Consider the following 24,852-nt stretch of genomic DNA (forward strand, 5'->3'; position numbering starts at 1 on the left):
AAAACCCAGCGGGTCTATACGTGTTGCCATCTCTTCTACTGATGATGAGTGCCTGCAGCCTGAGCGTGCTTGACGGATAAATGCAGGCGTCGTTACGACGCCACTGGACCAGCATCTATGGTCGTCACGTGTGACATACGCACGTAGGATAGGACAGATGATCTGGTCTAGCAGTTGTACATTAGTACGGGTGCAATACATAGGTCACACACATAGATCAGCAGGGGCCTCACACGTCGCCTCTCATTAGATCAGCAGTTCAGCACACACGCTGACACGCACACACTCAAATACTCAATATGTGTGGCGCTTCATGAGCCCACGTACGATTGATTGAACGCCAAGCTATATCTTCTTATACCAAATCTGTCTTGTTTAGTTTCTTTTCCAAAAGTGTACACCATATCTCATCGAATGCTTGACATTAGGTATATAGCATTAACTATCACTGGTACAGGATCGGCCTTTTATCCCGGTCGAAAACCACCTTTAGTGCCGGGTGGCGAGCCGAGACTAAGGGGTCGGGACTAAAAGTCCCACCTTTAGTCCCGGCTCGCCGGCCCGGGACTAAAGGGGAACTTTTAGTCCCGGTTAGTAACACCAACCGGGACTAAAGGGCGCGCCAGGCAGTGACGTGGCGCCACCCCTTTTAGTCCCGGTTGGTAATACCAACCGGTAATACCAACCGGGACTAAAGGTTTTCTTTTTCTTTTTCCTTTTCATTTTTTATTGATTTTGGTTTTCAATTTTATATGTTCTCCAATTTATTCGTATACGCTGCAACCGGGAATAAAGGTAGGTCTTTAGTCCCGGTTGGTAACACCAACCGGGACTAAAGGTCCCTCCCCGACAGCGCCTGACACTGGAGCCGTTGGGGAGGGACCTTTAGTCCCAGTTGGTGTTACCAACCGAGACTAAAGACCTTTTTTGTCCCGGGCGCCAAAAATGACGGGACTAAAGCTCATTTGGCACATCGATGAAAGGTCTGTTCTCTAGTAGTGTATGGACTAAAAGATAACTAATTGCACATATTACGACTACTTTGTGAGACAAATCTTTTAAATCTAATTAGTCCATGATTCGATAATAAAATACTACAGTAGCACAGGTGGTAATGGCGGATTAATTATTTGTCTCTCGCGATTTACTGATGATTTCTATAATTTATTTTTTACACTACAAGAAACTTGCTAATCAGTGACGGATTCTTGGTGACGGATTTACAAACCGTCAACAACGTGGAAGCAGCAGCACTATCCGTGACGATATTCTTTTTTCCGTCAAGGATGAGCCCACTGGATATTCCTAGCCCGCTACTTCGTGACAGTTTTATTAGGATCGTCATAGTTTCTGATTTTAGACTCATCATGCTTTATAGTTAGCCCAAAACGTAGAGTAGGTCCACTATCAATATTTAGTGGAAAGAAAATTCAAAAATATAATTGCAAAAGGTATCATAATCAAAAGACAATTAAGTTAAAAAAAGAAAGACAATTTGTTAGATTATTTTGTTACACATGTATTTAATGCATATGACAAAACTAAAAATATTATCAATATATATGGTGTGCTTGGGGAAAAATTCTGCAGCACCTGAGCCCAACAGTGAGTTGGTCCAGCATTAGCAGGCTGCCCACGGCGTGGCCCAGCACAAAAAAAAAGGATGTCGGTGCGTTCTTGTCTGAAAAACCAAAAAAAAGAACGTCTGTGGGAGTCAAACCTAGGACCAGCAGCATGGCATCCTTGTGGCTTACCACTGCACTAACATTTGAATTGTGAGATAGTTTAATTCTACATTGCTTTTGACTGAGAATATAGGCGTAAGTTATCCCCAACTCAATCCACGGACTTAGGTCTACCAGCCACACACCGGCGCCCGCACGAACTCGCACAGACCCCGCCGCCCGCACGAACTCGCACAGACACCGCCGCCCGCACGAACTCGCACAGCGCCGCCGACGTTGAGTTTAGGCAGCCGCCGTGTTGCCACTTCCCACCACGTGTTGTGCCATCCATCTCTGTCCATCCCCATCCTCAAGCTGAGTGCCTGCCTCCTCTCCAAAGAGATCCCTATCTGCCTCACCTGAACTGACAGATTAGGTATATCTCTTCTTGTTTTTTTTTTGTTGATTTTGTTGGATGTAGCAATTGAATTGGTGCGTTTGCTCATTGTAGTTTATCTGTAATGTTTGATTAGATGGATAGAAGTTGGGTTCATAGCACACTATTTTCCCTTGAACACAAGAATGGTGTGGCCGAATTTATGAGTTTTATTCAGGGCCAATTCAATGAGAATGTTGAAATTTTATGCCCCTATAGCAGATGCCTCAATCAGAAGTACGTGAAACAGGATGTTGTGAGGAAGCATTTACTGATGTATGGCATGGAAACTACTTATACTCGGTGGATTCATCATGGAGAGAGCTTAGATGTGAATGTTATTGAGCATCCTATTGATATACATGAAGATGATGATGGTTCCACTCATGGGGTAGGTGTGACAGAGGGTGACAACTATGGTGATCGTTTGGAAGGAATTTTAGGAGACCTACAGAATGCAGCAGCACAAGCAAGACTGGATGTAGAAAATGAAGTTGGTACTGAAGAACCTCGTGATAAAGAGTCATTTTTGAAAATTGTCATGAGAGAGGCAAAGCGTCAACTCTATCCTGGATGTACCAAATTTTCAAGATTCTCATTTGTGGTGAGGCTTTTGCATATGAAATCATTGTATAGGATCAGTAATTCTGCTTTTTCTGCACACAAGAAGCTATTGGCTGAAGCTTTCCCAGAATTCAATACACTCCCAAAATCATATGATGAAGCAAAGGTTATTCTAAAGGAACTAGGTCTTGGGTATGAATCAATACATGTGTGCTACAATAATTGTGTGTTGTTCAGAAAGGAATATGAGAAGGAGGACAATTGCCCGGTTTGTGGTCTCTCGAGATGGAAAGATGCAGAAAGGAAGAAGATTCCACAAAAAGTGTTGCGGCATTTTCCATTGGCACCTAGGCTAAAGCGGATGTTTTCGACCAAAGAAGCATCAGAAGCGGCACAATGGCACAAGTTAAAGAGGCAACCTATTGAGAAGAATATGAGCCACCCAGCTGATGGCGAGGCCAAAGAACTCCTAGAGAGACAAGGTCAAAGAAAAACATGGTCCAGCGAGATGCAAGTGTGACACCAAGTGACATTTGTGTGCCACCTCCATCTCGAGTTAATGAGAGCCATGCTAGAGAACTTGTTGGCAACTTAGATCACCATGCACAGGCTGCTATTCAAGGCCAGTTCTACTACCACATTAATTAATTTCATTCCATTATTCAGTTAGCTATGAAAAATGTTCAACATGCTTTAGTTGAATTAAAGTCTTGCCTTCTCTGCTGGAGAAGCGATATGCACCTACTTCATAACATGTGAACTCACCCTTTAATTACTGCCATTAATTTTAGGTGATAACTCTGCTATACTTGACAACACTCACATGACCACTGGGTTTGATGCAATTGACCAGGATAATCAGCACAGCCATATGGACAATGGAGGTGACACATTCTTACTGTTTTTCTATAAGTTCTGTTTGTATGATGAATGCTTTCTTACTTGCTGTCCTTTTTTAGATGGCTTCAGCCAACATGATGAGAACACCCTTGTGGCTGATGCAGTTGATGGCAGTACCCAACATGGTGACCAGAACCATATTACCAACAAAGGTGACAGTTTGGTCATCTGTTTTCCATATTTCATATTGTTTCAGTTGATCAATATTTGTATGCAAAGCTTTAAATCCATGATCATCTTGGATCAGTGCTCTTTAGCTCAGTAATTTCAATTTCATTTTCAATGTACATTTACAACTAGGGATGGAGAGAAGGGAACGGGGAAATAATATGGGACTTGGTCTCCAAAAATTAAACCGAGCACGCCGTGGCAAGCTACAAGTTGTCATACCTGAAGGGAATATAAGGCCATTGGTTCCTCTTGTTGCTGCAAAGTATGCAAGTGAATGCAACATCATAGTTAGGAACCATGTGCCTATACTCCCGCATTGGAAGCTATACAAGAATGACCCTAAGTCAAATTCAAAAGAGAAAGATCCAAAAGAGAAAGAACCAAGAGACAAGAACATGGATCTGCGTACGTTGATCTATTCTTAGGAAAACTAAAGGTACATACATTCTACAGCCCTTTCCACATCAGTCTCTATAAGAACCACTGTCTATTGTTTTATGCCATAAATTAATGAGTCGATATTTTTTCTAACATGTTCTTCCATTTAATTAGGCCAAATTTGACATAAACATAGAGGATGAGGCAGTTAAAAAGGCTTGTATTGAGATGATGAAGTCTGCAGTTCGCCAACAAAGATACAGGCTGAAGCAAGAATATTTTGATCCTTTTCCACTACATTTAGTACCAAAAACTTCTCCTGTCAAATCCATGAGTAATGAAAAGTGGCTTCAACTTGTAGAATCATGGAAGAGTCCTAAAAAATGGTATGTTTGCTCTGAAAGCAGAATGATGCCTGGTATATGCTAATCTATCATCATCCTTACATGTATGCTTGTCTTTGATGTAGGAGATGTGTCAAAAGAACAAAGACAACCGAGCGAACGTAAAGTACCATCACACAACTGGATCCCGTGCCTACATGGTTGATGTTGAAAATTTGGTAAGTGGGTCATGTTAAACACCATATAAATAAATGTCTGCAACTGTTACTTAAGCATGCTGGGAAGATCTAATTGTAGTGTCACCTAATTATTGTATTGTCACATGTTGATTTACAAACAAGTAAATCATAAGCCACACTGTCCAAATTGTATTTTCACACGTAGAGTTCCATGAACATAATGTTGTTTACTATTTCTGTTGCCATCCATATACAGTGTCATTGCCCGTGTTATGGACTACACCTATCTGTTAATGCTTCATGTTTCGTAGGTGAATTTTTTCTTCCAGTTTTTAAGTTGAATAGTAGCTGTCCAAATTTTTTGCCCGTGTTATGGCTGCACCTATGTGTTAATGCTTCTAGGATTTTAGTTCAACTTGTTCTTCCAGTTTTTTAGTTGAACAGTAGCTGTCCAAATTTTTGAAACATCGTAATTCAAGTTGCATCTAATGGAATGTTGGTTCTCAGGACAATTTTGAAGAACTTGATGCATTTGATTTGTTCAAGGAGTTTCACTACAGCAAGAAAAAAAATGCTACACCCCAGCTGTACAGGAAGCTATTGTAAGATAATTTTCAGACTTTGATCTTTGTAATGCTTTTCTTAATTCACTCATATCAACCATGTTTGTTACTTGCTTGCTAGACTCAGATGGAAAATGAGCTATCTACAACAATAGAAGGTGAAGAACTTAAGTCTGCAGCTCAAGTTGTTTCTGATGTGCTTGCTGAGAGCACCAAGAAGAATAAGTTCTTGCAGAATGTGGGGTTCCAGAACGCCTCGCGTAGATCCAGTGCGCGGAGCACCGAGACAGAACTGGAAGCGGAGAGAAGGACCAATGCGGAGCTTCGTGCGCAGGTGGCTGATTTGTCAAATAAAGTGCAAGAATCTGAGCAGGCAAGGATTATGGATCGAGAGGAGATGAAGAGGAGTCAATCTGCGATGGAAGCAAAACTTAATCTTTTGCTCCGTCGAAATTGACCAAACTAAGACATGAATGGTGCATATCTTTTGCCACTTACTAAATGCATTTTGCTGCTGCTAACTTGTCAAGTCAATTTTGACCAAGTTAAGTCATATATGGCGGTATATGTTTTGGTGCTGCTGCTTCCAGTTTGCTGTTCTGGCTGGATGCACCAAGCTGCTGGTTTTTTCCATTTGTTGAAGTTTGTGTTGATGGCTTGTGCCATGGTAAAGTGTAAGATTGTATGCACTTTTGTATGGTAACAATTGTTGGGTGAAGAATTGTGTAATGTGATGTTGGATGAAAATTTATGTGATATGTTGTTGGATGGAAATATGATGTTTTTATTTAATGTGCTGGTACAGTAATTACTAGTGCTCTGTGTATATGGGCTGAATGTTTCAAAATGAGCTATGTATATGGGCTATATGTGCTGTACTAATGGGCTGAAAAATGGGCTTAAAAGTAGTGATGAATATGGGCTGCAATATGCTGAAATAGGCCTGCGAAAATGGATAAAATTTTGCTTTTAAAATGGCTCAAATTGGGCCAAATTTGGCCCATCTAGTATTCTGGCCTGTTAACCAATAGGATGAGGTAGTGTCCACATCATCATCCATGTCAGCAGCCTCGTAGGCATCTATGATGATGTGGCAATTCAACAGTGACGATTTTTTTCCGTCACAGGAAATGGGCTTGGGCTGGACTAAGTAGGCCTCGGGCTCTACCGTGACGGTTAAAAACCGTCACCGATTAAGGGAATTGGTGATGTTTTTTGATAAACCGTCACGAGAGTTAATAGGTGACGCTCAATCCGTGATGTTATCTGAAACCGTCGCAGATCTTGGATAGCGACGGTTTTTTGTGATCGGTGACGAAATTTTTCCATCACAGATTAACAGATTTTTTGTAGTGTTGTTAGTGTCTAAACACCTCATACGACACCCCTATATGACACCTGATGTGATACTCAAAAAATTTATACCCTGGAACTAAATAAGACCAGTTTGAGGGCAGTGCAAATCCACGGGACGTGTTTCGCTCAAGATTTTGGCAGTTAATTATTTGATATGAATGCTCAATGGATACTTTTAACTAAATCCATAATCAATCAACCAAACTCACAAGAAGGACCGACACAAGACACTCAATCATACGCCATGAATGCACAATTTTATTTGTGAACACTCTTTGAAAAAGGTCAGTGGGTGTTAGGGTGTTGGGTTTTAAGAATTAAATGAAAAACAAGTGTGAGGAGGTTGCATAACTCGAATTCAACCCTAGGATTTTTCTCTTAAAACATTTTAGTTAAAAACACCTCTTGTCATGTTGTTGACTTGGTCAACTTCAAGACTACAAGTGGCTTGTTGCAAAAAGCGATTTTGAAGACGTGATTTTGAAATGAGGCAAGGAGGGGAAACATTTGATTTAGGTTTGACCCAATGTCTACATGCTTCACATATTGCAAGAAAAAATTGAAAAGGACGTATTTTTTTTGTTAAAAAACCCAGGTTGTTGCATTTGCCACAAGTCGCACCGGCCTTGTGCAGCCACATCCACAAATTGGTAAGTTTCATTTTTATGTAAATTTCATGTTCCACACTGGATGTCGTTTAGTATGTTCAGAAACAGTTAGTTCATTATTAGCTAGATTAGTTCCATTAGAAGTAACAATATAGGTTGCTTGATTTCAGTGGTATGATTACTATCCACCCCTATTGGTTTTATGAGCTTTTTTACAAGCTGGATAACAAGCATTCATTCCTCATGTTTCGGCACCATGGCCACCTATGGGGAAGGAATCTCAAATAGCACCACCAAAAAGTAACTCATGGAACCAGAATGCTAAAAAAAGATCAAAGTACAAAATTATCAACTTTGATGATGGAAATGATGTCAGGACTGCAAACCATCTTGTGTTCGATATAGAGGACGACGAGAGGTTTGTAAGTAAAATTGTATCACCAAATTTCTTTTTTGTACCTTCACAAATGTTTGGGGGGGCACATGCAATATGGACCAACTCCCCCTGAAGAGGCTCCATGAAGGTAAGTCAAAAAGACCATGATGAAATGATAGAAGCAAGAGCGCTTAAGTCAGAGGCCACACCAAAAAGTCAGAGGCATGAGCACTATGAAGATAAGTCAGAGGCCACAATGAGAAGTTAGAGGTCAGAGGGCTTTGAAGAAAAGTCAAAGGCCACGATAAAAGAGCTGGAGGTCGGAGCACTACAAAGATTTGCCAGAGGTCATGATGAGAAAGTCAGAGGTTGAGGGACTATGAAGATCAATCAGAGGAATCCCAGGTGGAGCCTTCACCCAGGATCAAGGACAAGGCGAAGGCCCAAGGGCGATGCCAAAGACCTCCGAAAGAAGCCTATGGTGAGGCGCTTAGCGAAGGTGATCTGATGGAGGCGAAGGCTACAACGCCTTGATCAACAAAACGGAGGCGCAGGCTACAACGCCTGATCAACAAAATGAAGGCCTATACCCTAGAGCGGAGCCTTCAACCCCTAGTGTCAAGATGTAGCAAGCTCGCCCCTCTCTCCCACTCTCACTTAGTGAGTTTCATCCTTGGGTCTTCGCCCTTGGACCTCACCTAGAACCTCTGTCGGTATACCTCGTCCAACCGGTCTTCGTCCAGGACCTTTATCTTGGGATCTCCGCAAGAGACCTCTGTTAGGGGACCTCCGCCTCTTACTCTCTGTCGGGATCCCAATTTCCCAACAATAAAAATATATGAACCTATAACTAATCATGTATGCTGAATTCCCAATTAATAGGTGCACAAAAAATAAGACCTACTAGGGTGATGTACATGAACCGTACAATAGCATTACACCTACAAACCGAAGAAGAGAGATGAAACATCTCAAAGATCGCTTGCAAAAAAAAATTAAGACTAGTGAGTCCGATCGTTTGTCTTTTCAGCCGTATTTTTTCTGTCAACCAACGGTGTTTTTTTCAAGATAAATCCGTAAACAATATTTTTAGCCATGACTTTTCAGACCAGTTATTCTCAGCCGGCTGTAGTAGTGCATATACTATCTTGGTATAATAACTTACGCCATAAGTATACATAACCTTACAACAAAAGGAGTTGGGGAAGTTTTTGAGAATTGGAATACACTTAATAGCCACAACTTGGCTAACGTCCAGTGTTGGTACCATACTACGCATATAACCACTAGTGCTGTTTGCTTCCAAGGTTTCTCTGATGAATGGAAGCATCTAGAACAGAATCATCCCACACGTACATACTTACAACGCCGGTCCCCCAGATGCTCTATTAACGACTGTTCCGGTACCAACCTAACATGAGGACTCAGGAGTAGCTGGACCATGCTGCCGCGGCACCGGCACCGGCACCGCCCCAAGGCCGAAGCCACCATATCATCTCGAGCTAATAATGGCCATGAGACCCCCCCCCCCCCCCCCCCCTAGCTTGAAAGCAGGCCCTGCGAGCAGAAAGGTGGTGTGCCTCAAATACACCGCATCAAAATCGACCCTTCTCAGAGCTAGCTAGCTTTTAGTGTGTCTGGATTGCATTGGGTCGTGTAACCCTGCTACTGGCTGCTATCCACGAGCTGGGCTCCACCATGTCACCTGGATCTTGGATACGTGGCGTCCGGCTGGCTACCCTTCTAGGCCTACTAGGACCATGCATCCACGAAGAAGGCACCGTTGATCGTCGATTTGTGGCGATGGATGGATACAGCAGGTCAGCAGCAGAGCCCACCACCAAACGACCAACCGGCTCCGGGACTCACACGTGTGCTCCTGCTCCCTGATTTCGTCGTACAGATCGAATCTGAAATCATCATGCACGCATCAGCATCAGCATCACACGGCCAGTGGAGAGCGCGTAACCACTGCACCAGCCCTGACGCGACGACGACGACGATGTTGCGCGCGGACCATTGCAGGACCACGACGGTGCAGTGTGCGTGTGCAACTACAATGTATACGGCACGACGACGACACTGAAACCGGCCGTACGTCCGTTGAGAGGCCATGCACACGATTTCCACGAATGACATACGCCGCGTACATTGTACTCCCTTTATATCTAAAAAGAAAATCGTTTTGAACCACGTTTGAATTAAACATTGAAAAATTAAACCATGAATAATTTTTAAGTTGTTGAATTTAGAAATGTGAAAACCATATGAATAGATTTGTCTTGATTGAAAAATACTTTTATAAAAATATACATATACCACTTTTTGATAAATATTTTTATAAAAACAAAAAGTCAAACTTGAACTTTGGAGACCGTGTCGTTGTCCTAAACGACTTCTTTTATAGGTATGGAGGAGTACGTCCATTGTTGCACATACTTAGTATTTCTTTCGCACATACATAGTATTTCAGCGGACATGTGAACGCATATTGCTGTTCAATCATGCCTACTTGGCTACTTGCATGATGTTGGTCCCATGCTTGGAAACTGAGGCCATAAACTGCTGCATCGGAAAAATATCTGCAACTTCATAGTAGCAACTAACAATTTTATATGTGGCTCACGTTTGTTGACAATGCTGATACCGCCGCGCGCAGAGAAGTTAATATTGAAGCCGGTGCCTGTCTTCTTAATTTCTTCTGATGATTGATCCTTCTGAATACCCAAAACAATACACCAAGGTTGCCAAGGCTAAGAAATGTCACCATTAATCTCTGGATACATTAATTCGAAGGACATTTATATACTTAATGCCAAATTGGGGAATTTTAAAATCAAGATATCTTTCATTCTCTTAAATTCAGAACTTAACCCCAAATTGAGGAATTTTAAAATCAAGATATCTTTCATTCTCTTAAGTTCAGAATAAGCTACACAACCACACGCCGTGACCGGGCGGTGGGCGGCGGCAGGGGTGAGAACGAGGACGAGGAGAAGGACGGAGTAGAGTGGCGGGGGTGGGAGGTAGTCGGCATAGCCGGTGGCCACGGGGAGGCGGGGTCCATGGGAGCTAACAATATATAAGGCCTTGGGTCCAATTCAATTCAAAAGACTAGTCGGATAGATGAGGACTTCCTCCACCTTATATGTTTTGCTCTCCCACTATTGCTACACGATGTGAGACTAACCCCAACAGTGGGGAGGCAGAGCGGCGCGAGGTGCAAACCAACGCCTTCCATCCGTAGATGTATCATCGAGGGCCCACTTGAAAGCGGACGTACGCATGAATCAGTAATCTATGTTAAATTTCTGCACTTTGTATGTGAAATTTACAGTCTCGTTTGTTAAATGTAATAATCGGAGCACAGAAGCCTGCAGCTTAAGCATCCACGCCTTCCACTAGCTCACACACGGCGTGGAATACGGCCCTCACCGGGCGGTGATCGGAGAGCCGGTAGCCACCGCAGCGCTCGTACCGGACCTGCTTCATCCCCTTCCCGCGCCACAGGATCCGGTCACACCTGCAAACAATTACAGCAGCAACGAACAGCGTGAGAACAAAACCATCTCGGTCGCTTGCATGGATATTAATTTGTGTGTGTTGGGCTGGGCGTCAGATCAGTGAGCCAGACCATGCCGGCGCGCGGCGGCGGTGGCGGTGCTGCTGCTTGTCCAGCCGGCCGGTGGCGACGCCACCGTCAGCGCACCAGCAGAACTGGTCCGAGTTGCGGCGATACTTGTAGGTCGGGGCGAAGGCGACGCGGCCCTCGTGCCACCCGTCGAACTGACGGCCACTGGAGAGCTCCAGCAGCAGCTCGTCGTTCTCCAGCAGCATGCTCCATTTCCTGGCCCGCACCAGCTGCCGTGCTTCCTCGTCGTCGTCCTTGGCGATCCGGTAGTTGAGGTCCCCGAACAACACCACGCGGCTGCATATATATGCGAGTACACATGAGAAACAAAGAGGAGAAGATTAATTCGACCATCAACGGCAATTTTCTGTTGCTGGCTTGCCGAAGGTTGGTTCAGTCGATCGATCAGAGCTCGATCGGGCGACCTACTCATGGCCAAGAATCTTCTTGGGGAGCTCATCCGGTGCTGCCGGCGCGCCGCCGGAGCTGAGGAAGCTGGTCCTCGTGAGGATGTCCGCCGCGTCGGCGTTCCGGCGTAGCACGTCGCCCTCCTCGCCGCCTGAGGCGAGGTGGCAGCAGACGAAGCAGAAGCTCGTGCCGTGGAGCAAGAACCGGACGGACACCGCGCCCTGCGTAGCGTGCGTGAATATACACCGCGTCATCCGCATGCGACGCGCGCGAACGCGAGTGCGACTCTGCGTTGCGTCTATCTGACCTTGTTGCCGAGCCGGCCGAGGACGCCGGCGCCGACGCTGGAGACGGCAGGGTGGCGGACGGCGTGCCGGCGGAGGCTGGTCCTCGTCCAGACGGACACGAAGATGCCGACCATCTGCTTGCTCACGAGGCACCTGAACACGCCGCCGCCCTGTCGTCCTTGATCGTGCATTGCTGCAGCTCCATCTCCATGCCTCGTGCTGTTCAATGCGTCACCGATGAGCAGCTGCCACTTCATGGCTGCCCGTCTCTGTTTCGGGCCAAGCACGGTCCTCGCGTTCAGTGGCACCATCTCCTGGAACCTGCATCGTGCAAAACGTTGGGGTTGATGATTCTTTCTCAATGCACTAATCTGATGATTCTTTCTTAATAAATTAAGAGATTTGGCAAAGTGGAGTACCCAAGAACATAGATGTCGTAGGAGTCGGTCTTGGTGTCCAGCCAATCCTCCAAGCTCAGATCATCCGGCGGCGCCACGCCGCCAACGTTCCATGTACCAGTAAACACCCTGCAGCGTCATCAGGTCATGGAGAAACTCGTATAAACTTGCAGTTGGTGAGACAAGATCGATCGATTCAACGCGAGGTGCTCCACTCCAATTAATGGGTGCTCAGTGCTCACCTGTACTTGACGGTCTCGCTCTGCTCACCTAGCATGCTGCTCTTCTCCAGCTCGAAGCCAGAGAATTCGGAGACGAATTGTTGATGATCCACCAGCACCCTTCTCGCCGCCGATCTTGGCCAGATCATCTGGAACAGAGCAACGACGACGACGATGAGTTCATGTCACTGAAACAGAAACACGGGGAGAACGCAAGCAAGGGGATGGGAAATGGAAGAGTGCTGACTTGTGCAAGCCTTGGGCTCTTCCCCATAATGCAGCACCTACTACAAGGAAGAGAGCAGCTGCAAGAATTGCTGATTGGTGCCGCCTCTTTCAGTAGGGACTACGCAGCATTGAAGAATTAATGGGAGGGTATGACCATGAGGTAGCAGAGAAGCTGAGAAGGTTCAGGTATATGCACTAGTCTTGCTTGGAAGATATATAGGTGAGGCAAGTTGGATCCATGGACAAATCTAGCACTACAACAATGGGCAGTAGCCAGTTGGCCACTAGATATGACGCTGAGACGCTGACTACTCCCTTGTCTCATAAAGAATCATTCTTGATTACCGAAAAGTCAAATATTTTAAATTTAATTAAATATATATAAAAATTTATTAATATTTATGATACAAAATTAGTATCATTAGATAATTTATAGAATATATATATATATATTCATAATAAAATTATTTATAAAAAATTAATATTGCTAATAATTTTTTATCAAACTTAAGAAAGTTTAATCGATGCGAATTCTTTATCGTCATTTTTTTTGAGACGGAGGAGTATACACGGGCAGAGATACATGACAGTATCCACATATTTGAGTATGAGCTGTCCAAATCTCCGTTCCAGCAGGTTTACTCAACAAACCTGGACCTACTGCAGCCCTAGCTCTTGGAGTATCTATTGTTCAGGCTCTTCAAATTCCATTCTGCAGCTTTCTTTCAGATTCCCAGCAACTGGTGCATTTTCTCCATCAGGAGAACCAACAAAACCCGCCCCAGTGGAGAATCAAACCGTTTACACAAGTTTTCATCAATACTGCAGCCACTCTTCAGACTCAACTCTTCAAAATCAACCGAATTCAAAATTCTACAGCTGATACTTTAGCAAAACAGGCCCGTTCCTCCATGATTACATTCTAAAACTGTAATTGTATCAGGCCTGTTTGTGGCCCCATTTGTACTCTGTTTCAGGCTCTACTCCAAGTAGACCTTAACTCTGTAACCATCTTAGCAGCTTCTTGCTGCGGCTAATAAATTTCTTTGCAGTTGTCAAAAAAAAAAAAAAATCTCTGTGCATGCAGAGAAATAGTTATTGAACTATTTACTCTTTATATACAGCTGGAGTACTTCTCCCCTCCGATTGTATAAAAAAATAACTTTGTAATAATACTCATGACATTTTCACAAAAATCGTAAGCATCCACACATCCACATGGTAGATTGTAATCACCATTAACAATAATAGATTTATTCTTTTCTGATACAAACATCCGATGATTAATTCCATAGACTCTAACCATAATTATTAACACGGAGATACGATACAAAAGGTAAAACAAAATTCATGTGAATCAAACACCACTTCATATACAAAGATAAAAGTGTATCTACACACGTATTACTTATAATACAATAAGAAAGAAAAAAGATAAGCAATTTTGATTAGATATAGGCATCATATTCATTCTTGAATTTTGAACAGCTATGTCTCTTGCAATTACTAGTTTGTGCAAGAGCACTAGTTGGACTAGTTATTCTTAATGATGACAAGAGTTTATTAAATTAACCGCATAATGTGTTTCATTTTGGTGGGAATGTATAGAAGGTATGTTTCTAGCGCACCTAGTAAGGGTAAATGTGAAAATTCCAAAGAAGTATCTAACTAATAATAGTAAGATTTATTGATTTAATATAGGCAATCCTACCCTCTGTAAAGAAAGATGTAAAGCACAAACTGAAAGGACATCCATTTCAGTATATATAGTCCCTCGAGTTCTACAGGTCTTGTTGTTTTGGACATGGTCGAGGTTAAACTTTTGGGATTTTGAATATCAGTAACTTCTAAAATATTTGGTTGTTCGAAGATATTAAAGCCTTGTTTAGCACAGCTCAGTTTTATACTAATGAAGTTGCTTAAAAAAAGAGTTTCATAAGCAACTTTCTAAGTAAAACTGAGTTATTTTAAAAAATTTGTTTGGCAAAACAGCTTCACCAACAACTTCATGTATAGATGAAAGAAAGAAATAGCAGAGAGAGCTAGGATAAACTATTTTTTTGAGTTTTATCTCAACTCATATCTTTGTGAGAGGAGAAGAAAAATAGCTTCACCATAAAGCTATTTTGGAAAAGAGTGTTCAGCAAAAAAAATAGTTTACAACAGCTCATGAGCTATACCAAACATATCCTAAGACATCATGCAATAAAATAGTACTTCAATATAATTAGAAATTTGTTTTTTAACATGATGACAGAAAATCATAGTCAATGTTAAGTTTTCGAGACAACGTCATATTATTGTCTAGAACAAGAATTATATACAGGAGTGAGTAGCAATTTGTATATTCAATAATGTAGCCACGATTAAAAAAAAGGTGCAGCGCCTAAAATAATATCTGGGGCCATGAACATTGCTTCCTCGAACATTCTGATTGGAATGTCATCGTTACATTTTTCATGGTTTGGCCGGGGTAGGAAGGACCATTAATCATCTTTAGTTTGGATAATGACAGGGAAAAGTAGGATGAAACGACAAAGCTACAATTAAGCAACTAGGATATAACGCTTTGTTATTTGCATGGGTTGATGCCTTTATTATGCCAATGCAGCCAACAAACCTGCAACTTGTGCTTCAGTTTCGCCAGAATTTTGTTGACTCTTGTTCCTGTATTCACGTGGATGCTAATCATAGCTACAGAAATATGAAGGCCTAACGCCTAACTGCTGCTTTGCTGGTGACTGGGTTTCCATGGCTGAATATTAATTTGATCCTTCCGTGTTCTGCTTTGTTTTACAGACAACAAAGTATGGAACGGACTTGTGCTCTGCTCCAAAATGAACTAAGAATATTAATTGGCATATTGCTGGTCAAAAGTCCAGATACTTTGGTGGAGCTCCAAAAGAACTATAGTTTAAACGATTTACTATTTTCTATAGTCATTTCCAAAAAAAATTGGAAACCCCACACAACAACATGCATGTGAAAAAAAATATTAGGGTAGATAATACAAAAGTTGTATATATATAAGAACAAAGACCTCCAAATGAAATTACATATCCAATAACAAAGATCTTTTTAAAAAGAGATACAACAATTTTTCTAACTAGACCAATGTTAGCATTGAAGTGTAAAAACACGTTATAACCCCCACCTTAGGCAGGGGAAGTTCCCTTATACTCTAGTATGGGTAGTGTAGAATTAAAGTGACATTCGAATGGCCTCAACCTTCTTCTCATGCCTCGAGTGAGGTATCAAAGGTGTCATGCCAGGCAGAGGAGTCACTGGGGCTAAGAGAAGGGAGTAGGCCAAAGCTACCCAAAACTCTAAGAAGCCCAAAAACCAATCGATCATGTTAGCATTGCTGCAAACACACCTTTGATCCAATGTGGCTCCATCAAGAAGTTTTATCTAGTACCTCTCGTGCACCATTTTGTTTAAGAAGGAAAGGTGTATGTCAAGGGCCGGGCTTTCTCCTAGAGAAGCTCGAAGGAAGAACTTAGGACGAAGCTAGGACAATACAGACTACAATAGAGCATATAGTGGGCCTATTTATAACTAGAAGCAATGCGTAGCTGGATCTAATGGTGAAGAACTAAGTAATGGTGGCAGGTGAATCCAATGAACTGGTAGGACATTCTTGGGTTAATCCACAACTTGATACTGATATATTGTGTTGTCACCGCCGAGTCAACACACAATTTGGCATTAGCATATCACTTTCGGGTTGTGGTTTGATCCGACAGTGATATTCCCCGTATCACTATTGGGTCTTTGTTCAACCTAATAGTGAGAATGGGTTTTACTGCCTAGCGGAATCAATAGGATCCCAATCACCATCAGAAATTAGGCTTATAACTCGGTTGTGGAGTTGGTTACTTGTCAGTTCTAGCACATCTAATAGTGATAGACAAGCAAAGATGATGTGTTCTGCGATAGGATCCACGTGGCGGCGAACGCGCCGCGCGGTGCCACCACCACGAAACATCTCTCCTTGGCTCGATCGGTCTCCAAGGCACGTCCCAATATGTTTCTCCACTACGCACTGGATTCTTGTCTGCTGGAAATGGCATGCGGTGGGTCTAGTGGCTTGGTGGGATGGTGGCGCACACGGCCGCCCATAGACATGCCCATAGGTGGTGGTCTGTGCTTTAACATAGCCCTACCTGCTACATAGTACACGATCCTAACTTACCATCAGCAATGCAACAGAGAGCGATCACAGCTCACCTAATATAAGATCATATGTCTTGTACCTGTGTATTGATTCTGATGTTTAGTCATGTGTGTTACAAAGCTACTTTTATCAGAATGGAAACCTCTAGAACCTAATGCCGGGAGTGTGGTCGATCATGCCGGTCCCAATGCATGCAAGCTCCAAACTGTTCCTTCAAGCAGCACTAGAGCGTTCATTCATATATACCTAACATAACGGGACCCCTGGAGCAAACCATGCATATACCAGTGCATGCATGGCCCAGCCATGCACCGTGTGGAACCCTGCAATTGGCTGCGCCATCACTGTCACATCCTTTCCTAGGACCATTCATTCAGGGGTATTGGTGGGTGGGGTATACTAGGGATTAGCTAGGCTATGTGCAAGACGAAATCAGCAGAGAGTCACACGTGTCCTCTCGGTGTCTCTGCCATTTCAGCTCGCCCTGAAAGCTACAGGGCAACCATGACCACATTGGCACATGGATGGAGGTCGGAGGTCGATCCCCATCCATGTCAGTACATCGTGCCCGCGACACATATAGTGGGGCTTGAAGTCGATGCATGCCATGATTGAAAGGACAGTGAGCTGTGACACGTAGGAGTACTCCTCTGGCCGGGGCTAGCTATCTAATTTGCATCTCACCAGGCAAGGCATGCTTCCAAATTAAGGTCACTTCCTCCCTATGCTGTCGACAAAGCGAGCCAGAGATCTGCGCATTATATTGTGCTTCGCTAAAGATTTTCGCGTTAAATTCAGATTCCGGAATGATGATGATCTCAAAACCTTTCCTGGTGGTAGTACAAATTACCGTCGCGTGTCACTGGATATGCTCTCCTCTGCAGTATTTGTTGGCTTTGTTGTTTCGCAAAGTCTTGTTAAGTTGGTTTAAGTTGATAGTTATACGACTGGAAAAGAGATATAACGTGATGATCTCTCTTGCAAGCAGATGCATCTCACTGCACACGTTACAAAAAAAACTACATTACACAGTATAGCATACATTTGATTTTGCAGGCTTCGGTTGCTTCTTCTCAAAAAAAAAAAACACATTTCATTCGGTAGGAGATTCCAAGAGCCCTCCCTCGATAGTCGACACACCATAGTATGTGAATTAGTAGCTTGTAATATTGACGAGACCACAAGCTTCTGCAATGGCCGCATATTCAGACAGACATCAAATTAGAGACGACATCAGAGCATGATTCGCATGTCCTAATATACATATAGCAAAAGGATGATTAGCTAGAGCTAGCAGCATTTTGGTGAAACGCGTAAGCGAAAGATGTGAAGGCTACCCTGACATGACTTCTTGCATATGGCCTTGGCCCCATCATGCATGCTCAAACCAGAGGCTGAGGGTAGCTAGCTAGCTGCCATTACAAAATATCTCTGAGGAGATTCGTAACCACTACTATTCAATCCGATATGTGGCTGATGTTTATTGTGGGCAGTTATATTATATATATATATATATATATATATATATATATATATATATATATATATATATATATATATATATATATATATATATCTATATATAGAGAGAGTATACTCTGTAGCTAGCTACAAAATATGATATTCTGTAGCCATCTCCATTTACGATAATTTTATATACTAATTTACGATAATATGTATACATATTTACGATAGTTGGGTTACTATAACATATGAGAATATTTACCATAATGTTACAGTAAACCACTTAGTAAGGAGTTACTATAATCTTATAAATTAATATAGTAATTATCGTAACTCAAAGTGGCTACAAAATAAGTTATTTTGTAACCAGCTACAGAGTAATAGTTCTATATATATAGAAAAAATTTACCCTATAGGGTGCATTTTCTATACTCCCAGGAGTAGTTACTCCCATCTTCAATAAACTATGTTACGTATGTGTTCATACTATATCAGTTTGAGTATGTTTATATACTCAATTTAAGATACTTCAAATCTTCGTACGTGAATTGTTTTCAAAAGAGATCATACTTTTTAATATATTACTAAAATACTACCGTAGTACTATATAAAATAAGTATAACCATATACTTCATGTATACTTGCATACTTGATATACATACTGCCCTAGATGATTTAGTATGATCATATACTACATCTACGTATACTTCGTTGGACCATATATGTCGTAAATTTAGAGATACACACATGGAAGTAACTACTCCTAGGAAGTAGAAAAAATTTACCATATATATATATGACGTGTTTTTTCTACACGCGTGTGTAGTTACTCTCATCTCTATATCTTTAGATTTAAGGTGTATATGACTGAACGAAATGTATATAGACGAAGTATATGACCATACTAGACCATCTAGGATGATATAGATGTTAAGTATGCATGCATACATAGAGTATGTGGTTATACATATTCTATATAATATAGTAGTGGCATTTTAGTAATATATTAAAAATATGAATTTCTTTAAAAAAATTTCACATGGTAAGATCTAGAGTATCTTAATATGAGTATATAAACATACTCAAACCGACAAACAAGTATGAACACATATACAATGTGGTTTATTGAAGATGAGAGTAACTACACGTATAAACAAGTGTTGCAATGACTACTGTTTGCACATGAACAACTGTTAGTACTTACCTCTGACCACAAAAAAAATACAATTCTAGATACATTTTTTATTATATTTAAAGTTTAACAAAATATATAAATAAAAATATTAATACTTATGACACCAAATAAGTATAATATGAAAATATATGTCATGCCAAATCTAATAATATTTAATTGATATTACAGATATTGATATTTTTAAATTTATAGTTAGTGAAAATCAAAATACTTTAGCTTGGTGCTGTAAAATCATATGCTTTTTTAGACCGAGGGAGTACCTACCAGTGGCGGAGCCAGGAATTTGTGACTGGGTATGTCAAATGTACAAAATTTCGAAGCAAATATGTCATAAAAAATCCACAATAGTAACCAAAGTGCAAAAATACCATAATAAATTCATAACAATAACCAAAGTATAAGTTCGAGACATAAATAATTAATAAATATTATAAAATAATGATACCATTACAGGATAACTCTATTTATTAATTTTTTCCCTAAATCTTGGGTATGCCTTGGCATACAGGGGCATACCCCTGGCTCCGCCATTGGTACCTACTACTTCTCTCTCTTCCTTTAGTCCTATGGCCAATGTTGTATAGTGAAGTACTCCTTCCGTAGTTTACACCCATTTTACCTTTTTTATTCGCAAAAAACTTTTAAATTTTTAACTAATAATCTAATAATCTAACTAATATCTTTAAATTATTATAATATAAACTATAATACTAAATTTGAACTCAAATATACTATCTAATAATTATAAGTTTACAATCATAAACAATATAATATAAATAAATGAACGGTGAAAGTGTAATTTAGAATATCATAAAAGATGTCTTGTAAATTAGACCCGAGGGAGCAGTACCTAATTTGTTCTTATGTGACTAGATGGAGCTAGCTCCAACCAAGTCGAGAAAGTCCTACTACGGCCAAAGCGGACTCAATCTCATTATTAGCTCCAGCTAACTCCTATACTATGAAAAATATTTTCAGAGGTGGACATTTTTTTTCGTTTATAGAAACGGACAGACCAATTGCTTCTGTCAAATGATCTCTATTAATGTGTACCATTTACATAGATGGCTGTATGCCTACTTTGTAAAAAAAAAATCATTTACAGAGACGGCTAACCCATGATCTCTAACCTCATGTGACATATCTCTAACACTACACTATACGGTCACTACATTTTCAGAACTTTCAAGAAGAGCTCACTTCTCTCACAATGCTTCATCAAGATGATAGATGGACTTATATTTGGGGCTCACAATTCTTCTCAGCTTCCAGAGCCTACAAATCTCGCATTGTCAGATTGAACCTATTTTCAAATGGTTATGGAAGACCTCATGTCAAGGGAAACACAAAATCTTTTTCTGGTTAATCCTAAGAGATAGACTAAGTACCAGGAATATGATGAGAAGAAGAGGCATGTTCCTTGAAGAATGCCAATGTATTCTTTCTCAGCTATCTGAGGAGGAAACCCTGATGCACCTTTTATTCTATTGTCCCTTCTCCAAAGAATGTTGGGGGCTGAAGAATTTTCATTTTGCTGATCACCTTTCCATTTCTCAAATCTTCCAAGCATGGAAAGGCCTGATAAAGGTGGAATTTGCCCTTGACCTCTTCATTCTCTTCTGCTGGGGCATTTGGATGGTAAGGAATGATGTTGTATTCAGAAATAGAAATCCTGATTTACAAGAGTGTAGAAGATATGTGACAGAGAAGCCAAGCTCCTACTGTATAGGATCAAGAATAGATTAGCACCAACCTTAGAAGCATGGACCCACCTCTTTGCTGTGGGATGGACGCTATGGAAAGAGGGCAATGCCAGAACATTCAACGGGAGCGCATCGCGTCGGCTCAGCAAATTGCTTCTAGGATTCAAGAAGAGGTAGACAGTTGGTGCAAGCAGGCTTTCGCCGGCTGGTTCCGCTCTTAGCCAGACGTTGATTTTTTAGCTTGGCCTCACGCAGCATTTTCGTTTTCAAGTAATCACAACCGCTCGTTACTAGTTGGTCTTGAGTTCGGTAACCTGGGATTACCGTCTCATTCTGTTTGGCTTCAAAACTCTATTCCTCTTAATGAAAAACGCGCTTCGGCGTGGTCTGAAAAAAAAACTCAAACCTGTAATCCTTTGGATTTTCTTTCTTTTTTTTGTGCCCTGATCCTGTTTCTGTTTCCTTTGCTCAGTGCTGAGTGTTTTCTCTTTGTAATTCTAAACCTTGTACTGTTTTCTTTTTAATTAATTCTCAGTAGGAGCCTCTGGCTCCTCCTAATTCCTCAAAAAACATTTCATAATGTTTTATTGAATATTTTGACCGCTAAAATGATCTTAACTGAAAAAAGTTTTAACTACCTTGTCAAGAAATACAACTTTGGTATAGAAGGCATCTGCATCCGAGTCTGTTTGAAAATTTTAAAGAACTGAATCAAAATATAATAACTTCAAATAAATATTTTAGACTCCAAACAACTTGTAATAATAAAGTTGTCAACTACATAGTTATACACCGAATAAAGAATTTATTGATTACAAAGTTGTAGATTGCATCACCATTACAAATTTGCAACTTTCTAAACTCTTAAAAGATAAAATGTTTTGTAATTTGGAACCAAGGGAGTACGAAAAGCCGAATAAGGTTCTACCTTGTCATAGAAAAGTCGTGGAAATACGCCTGCAAACTTTTTGAGCTGTTTCGGTCCCGTAAAAGAATGTCTGTAATATTTTTGTTTATAAGGCAACCCCTTAGATTTACAATGTGTCGATGCCTCCTTGGTTAGCTATAGGCCTATAGCTATGTTTCAAAGCACACAATATCTGCTTGCATATATATAACTATCTTAGTATCTATACATGTTTAGCGACCTCGCACACGGCGTGGAAGTGAAACACCGCCCTCACTGGCCGGTGGTCAGAGAGGCGGTAGCCGCCGCAGCTCTCGTACCGTGTCTGCATCATCCCCTTCCCGCGCCAGAGGATACGGTCACACCTGCAAATCACAACAGTGTCTCACTGATCACTCCTTCATGGCGCGATTGATAAAGGCAGATGGAATGGAACCGATGTGTCGGGTTCGGGTGTCAGACCATGCCGGCGCGCGGTGCTGCTTCGAATTCCGATGGCCGCCCCTGTCGGCGCCGCCGTCCGCCCACCAGTACAACTTGTCGGAGTTGCGGTGGTACTTGTATGTCGGGGCGAAGGTGACGAGTCCCTCGTGCCAGCCGTCGAATCGCCGGCCCTTGGAGAGCTCCAGCAGCAGCTCGTCGTTCTCCAGCAGCATGCTCCATTTCCTGGCCGTCACCAGCTGCCGTGCCTCGTCCTCGTCGTCCATGGCGACCCGGTAGTTGAGATCGCCGAGCAACACCACGCGGCTGTAAGAACGAACACGGGAACAGAGGCAACCATTCCATCAGTAGTAGTAGTTACTTACTAGTTAGTGAGCTATTGGCTCGATCTCCTGCAGCCTGCTCACTCATGGTGAAGAATCTTCTTGGGCAGGGTCAGCTCCTGCGACGCCTCCGCCTCCGCCTCCGCGCTGCCACGGCCGTGGAACCTTGTCCGCGAGAGGATGGCTCCCACGTCGGCGTTCCTGAGCAGCACGTCGCCGTCGTCGCTGCCGGAGGCCAGATGGCAGCAGACGAAGCAGAAGCTGGTTCCTTGCAGCACGAACCGGACGGTCACCGCCCCCTGTGCACGCACCGTGCACGGTCATGGATCATGCGATGCGGCGAGCTAGTTGCCTTTGCGTGTCCGTACGTCCGTACGTACCTTGTTGCCCAGCAGGCCGAGGACGCCGGCACCGACGCAGGAGACGGCAAGGTGGCGGCGGACGTGCTGGCGGAGGGCGCTCCTCGCCCAGACCGAGACGAAGATGCCGACCATCTGCTTGCTCGTGACGCGCCTGAACACGTCCTGGTCTTGGCGCCGTTCTGAGTGCGCCGCTTCTCTGCATCCTGACATGGCTCCTCCTCTTCCTCCTTGTTGTCTTCGTCTTCTCGTGTTGTTCAGTGCGTCAGCTATGAGGGAGTCCCACTTCATGGCCGCCGATCTCTTCTTAGGACCAAGCACGTTCCTCGCATTCAGTGGCACGATTTCTTGGAACCTGCAATACGTTCGCGAACATCACGAATTGTCAGCATGTTCGCTTGAGGTTATCTGCCTATTCGGCGGTATTTTCTTTTATAATAAATCAGTGAACAGTACTTTCAGTCATGATTTAGCTGATACGCCATGGCGGCACAGGCATAACTGCATAAGGCAGCACTGTTCAGAATCAAAAGGATCAGGAATAAGGAAGTACCCAAGAACATAGATGTCGCAGGAGCCTGCCGTGGTGTCCAACCAATCCTTGAGGTCCAGATCATCTGGCGGCGCAACGCCACCCACATTCCATGTACCAGCAAACACCCTGCATCAGATCAGACCATACGTGGAAACTTATTTGCCAATTGCGTACGACACGAACCCAGTTCATCGACGCACAGGATGCTTCAAGGGACAAATTCTCACTTGTACTTGATGGTCTCGTTTTGCCTTGGTTGCAGCAGGGTGCTCTTATCCTGCAGGCCTGCAAACTCGGAACTGAGACGATGGTGCAGAAGCTTCGCTACTGATCTTGGCAAGATCATCTGTGATAGAGGAGAGACGAGTTCATGTCAGTGATGAACAAAGCTATCTGAACATGGTATGCAGAGATAGATGGAAGAGTGGTGACTTGTGCAAGCTCTGGACTCTTCTCCATGACAACGAAGAGATGTTTGACAAGGGCGCCTCTTTCAGCAAGGACTAGGGAGTAGGGAGCATTCAAGGATTAATTGGAGGTTCATCAGAGATGAATTCTGGACAGATATATATAGGTGGCAAGGAATGAGAGAAAGGAAGGAGAGAATGCTGGCACAATAACAATGTGCAGGAGGCGCTACCACGCTAGATATGATGGTGACAGGAGAAGAAGATACATGATCAGCATCTAGCCAGCCACACGTTTAAGTGGAGTCGTCAAAGTCTCTGCACCAGCATACTTACTGAACAAACCTAGACCTCACAAAAATTAGCAGCTTTTTATTACCAAAGAGAGACATAATAGTCAGAGAAGGGCCCAAGGTTACAGCTACTAGGAGCCTAGGAGACATCTTGGGATCAATATATTGCATTGAGTTGACATAGTGAGCCTCGTGGGCATCATTAATAGAGATAAATTATCGTCAGGACCTCAAGCATTTTAGAGATTTGACGCAAAACTAACTCTATCTTATCCCAAAAATTGGATTCTTAGCATATATTCTAACACTTTGTGGTGTTGTATGATTTATGAAATA

At 42.4% G+C, this 24,852-nt stretch overlaps 2 protein-coding genes and 1 pseudogene across 2 annotated transcripts; 1 reads left to right on the forward strand and 2 right to left on the reverse strand.

Annotated features, from left to right (window-relative positions):
- LOC8075380 lies at positions 2,384-5,793 on the forward strand (annotated as a pseudogene).
- LOC8075382 (type IV inositol polyphosphate 5-phosphatase 7) lies at positions 10,820-12,943 on the reverse strand. Its single transcript, XM_002445464.2, has 7 exons — positions 12,732-12,943; positions 12,506-12,633; positions 12,285-12,392; positions 11,886-12,186; positions 11,600-11,799; positions 11,174-11,467; positions 10,820-11,062 (listed from the first exon to the last, which is right to left on the reverse strand). Exons 1-7 carry the CDS (start codon positions 12,756-12,758, stop codon positions 10,921-10,923), a joined length of 1,200 nt encoding a protein of 399 aa, XP_002445509.1. The 5' UTR covers positions 12,759-12,943; the 3' UTR covers positions 10,820-10,920.
- On the reverse strand, positions 22,198-24,414 carry LOC8075630 (type IV inositol polyphosphate 5-phosphatase 6). The gene is made up of 7 exons (XM_002445465.2): positions 24,249-24,414; positions 24,044-24,162; positions 23,835-23,942; positions 23,303-23,636; positions 23,007-23,221; positions 22,621-22,905; positions 22,198-22,523 (listed from the first exon to the last, which is right to left on the reverse strand). The coding sequence occupies exons 1-7, from the start codon at positions 24,273-24,275 to the stop codon at positions 22,382-22,384; spliced, it is 1,230 nt and encodes a 409-aa protein (XP_002445510.1). The 5' UTR covers positions 24,276-24,414; the 3' UTR covers positions 22,198-22,381.

The sequence above is a fragment of the Sorghum bicolor genome, chromosome 7, assembly GCF_000003195.3.
Source record: "Sorghum bicolor cultivar BTx623 chromosome 7, Sorghum_bicolor_NCBIv3, whole genome shotgun sequence".
In the NCBI taxonomy this organism is placed as follows: domain Eukaryota; kingdom Viridiplantae; phylum Streptophyta; class Magnoliopsida; order Poales; family Poaceae; genus Sorghum; species Sorghum bicolor.

Excerpts from the sequence above, each read along its gene's own strand:
- LOC8075382 (XM_002445464.2), bottom strand. The coding sequence starts at position 12,758 with ATGGGGAAGAGCCCAAGGCTTGCACAA. Across the intron at positions 12,393-12,505 it reads AGCGAGACCGTCAAGTACAG|GGTGTTTACTGGTACATGGA; the intron begins GTGAGCACTGAG and ends ATGACGCTGCAG. Across the intron at positions 12,187-12,284 it reads TACGACATCTATGTTCTTGG|GTTCCAGGAGATGGTGCCAC; the intron begins GTACTCCACTTT and ends TGCACGATGCAG.
- LOC8075630 (XM_002445465.2), bottom strand. The coding sequence starts at position 24,275 with ATGGAGAAGAGTCCAGAGCTTGCACAA. Across the intron at positions 24,163-24,248 it reads AGAGTCCAGAGCTTGCACAA|ATGATCTTGCCAAGATCAGT; the intron begins GTCACCACTCTT and ends CCTCTATCACAG. Across the intron at positions 22,524-22,620 it reads CAGCACCGCGCGCCGGCATG|GTGTGACCGTATCCTCTGGC; the intron begins GTCTGACACCCG and ends TGTGATTTGCAG.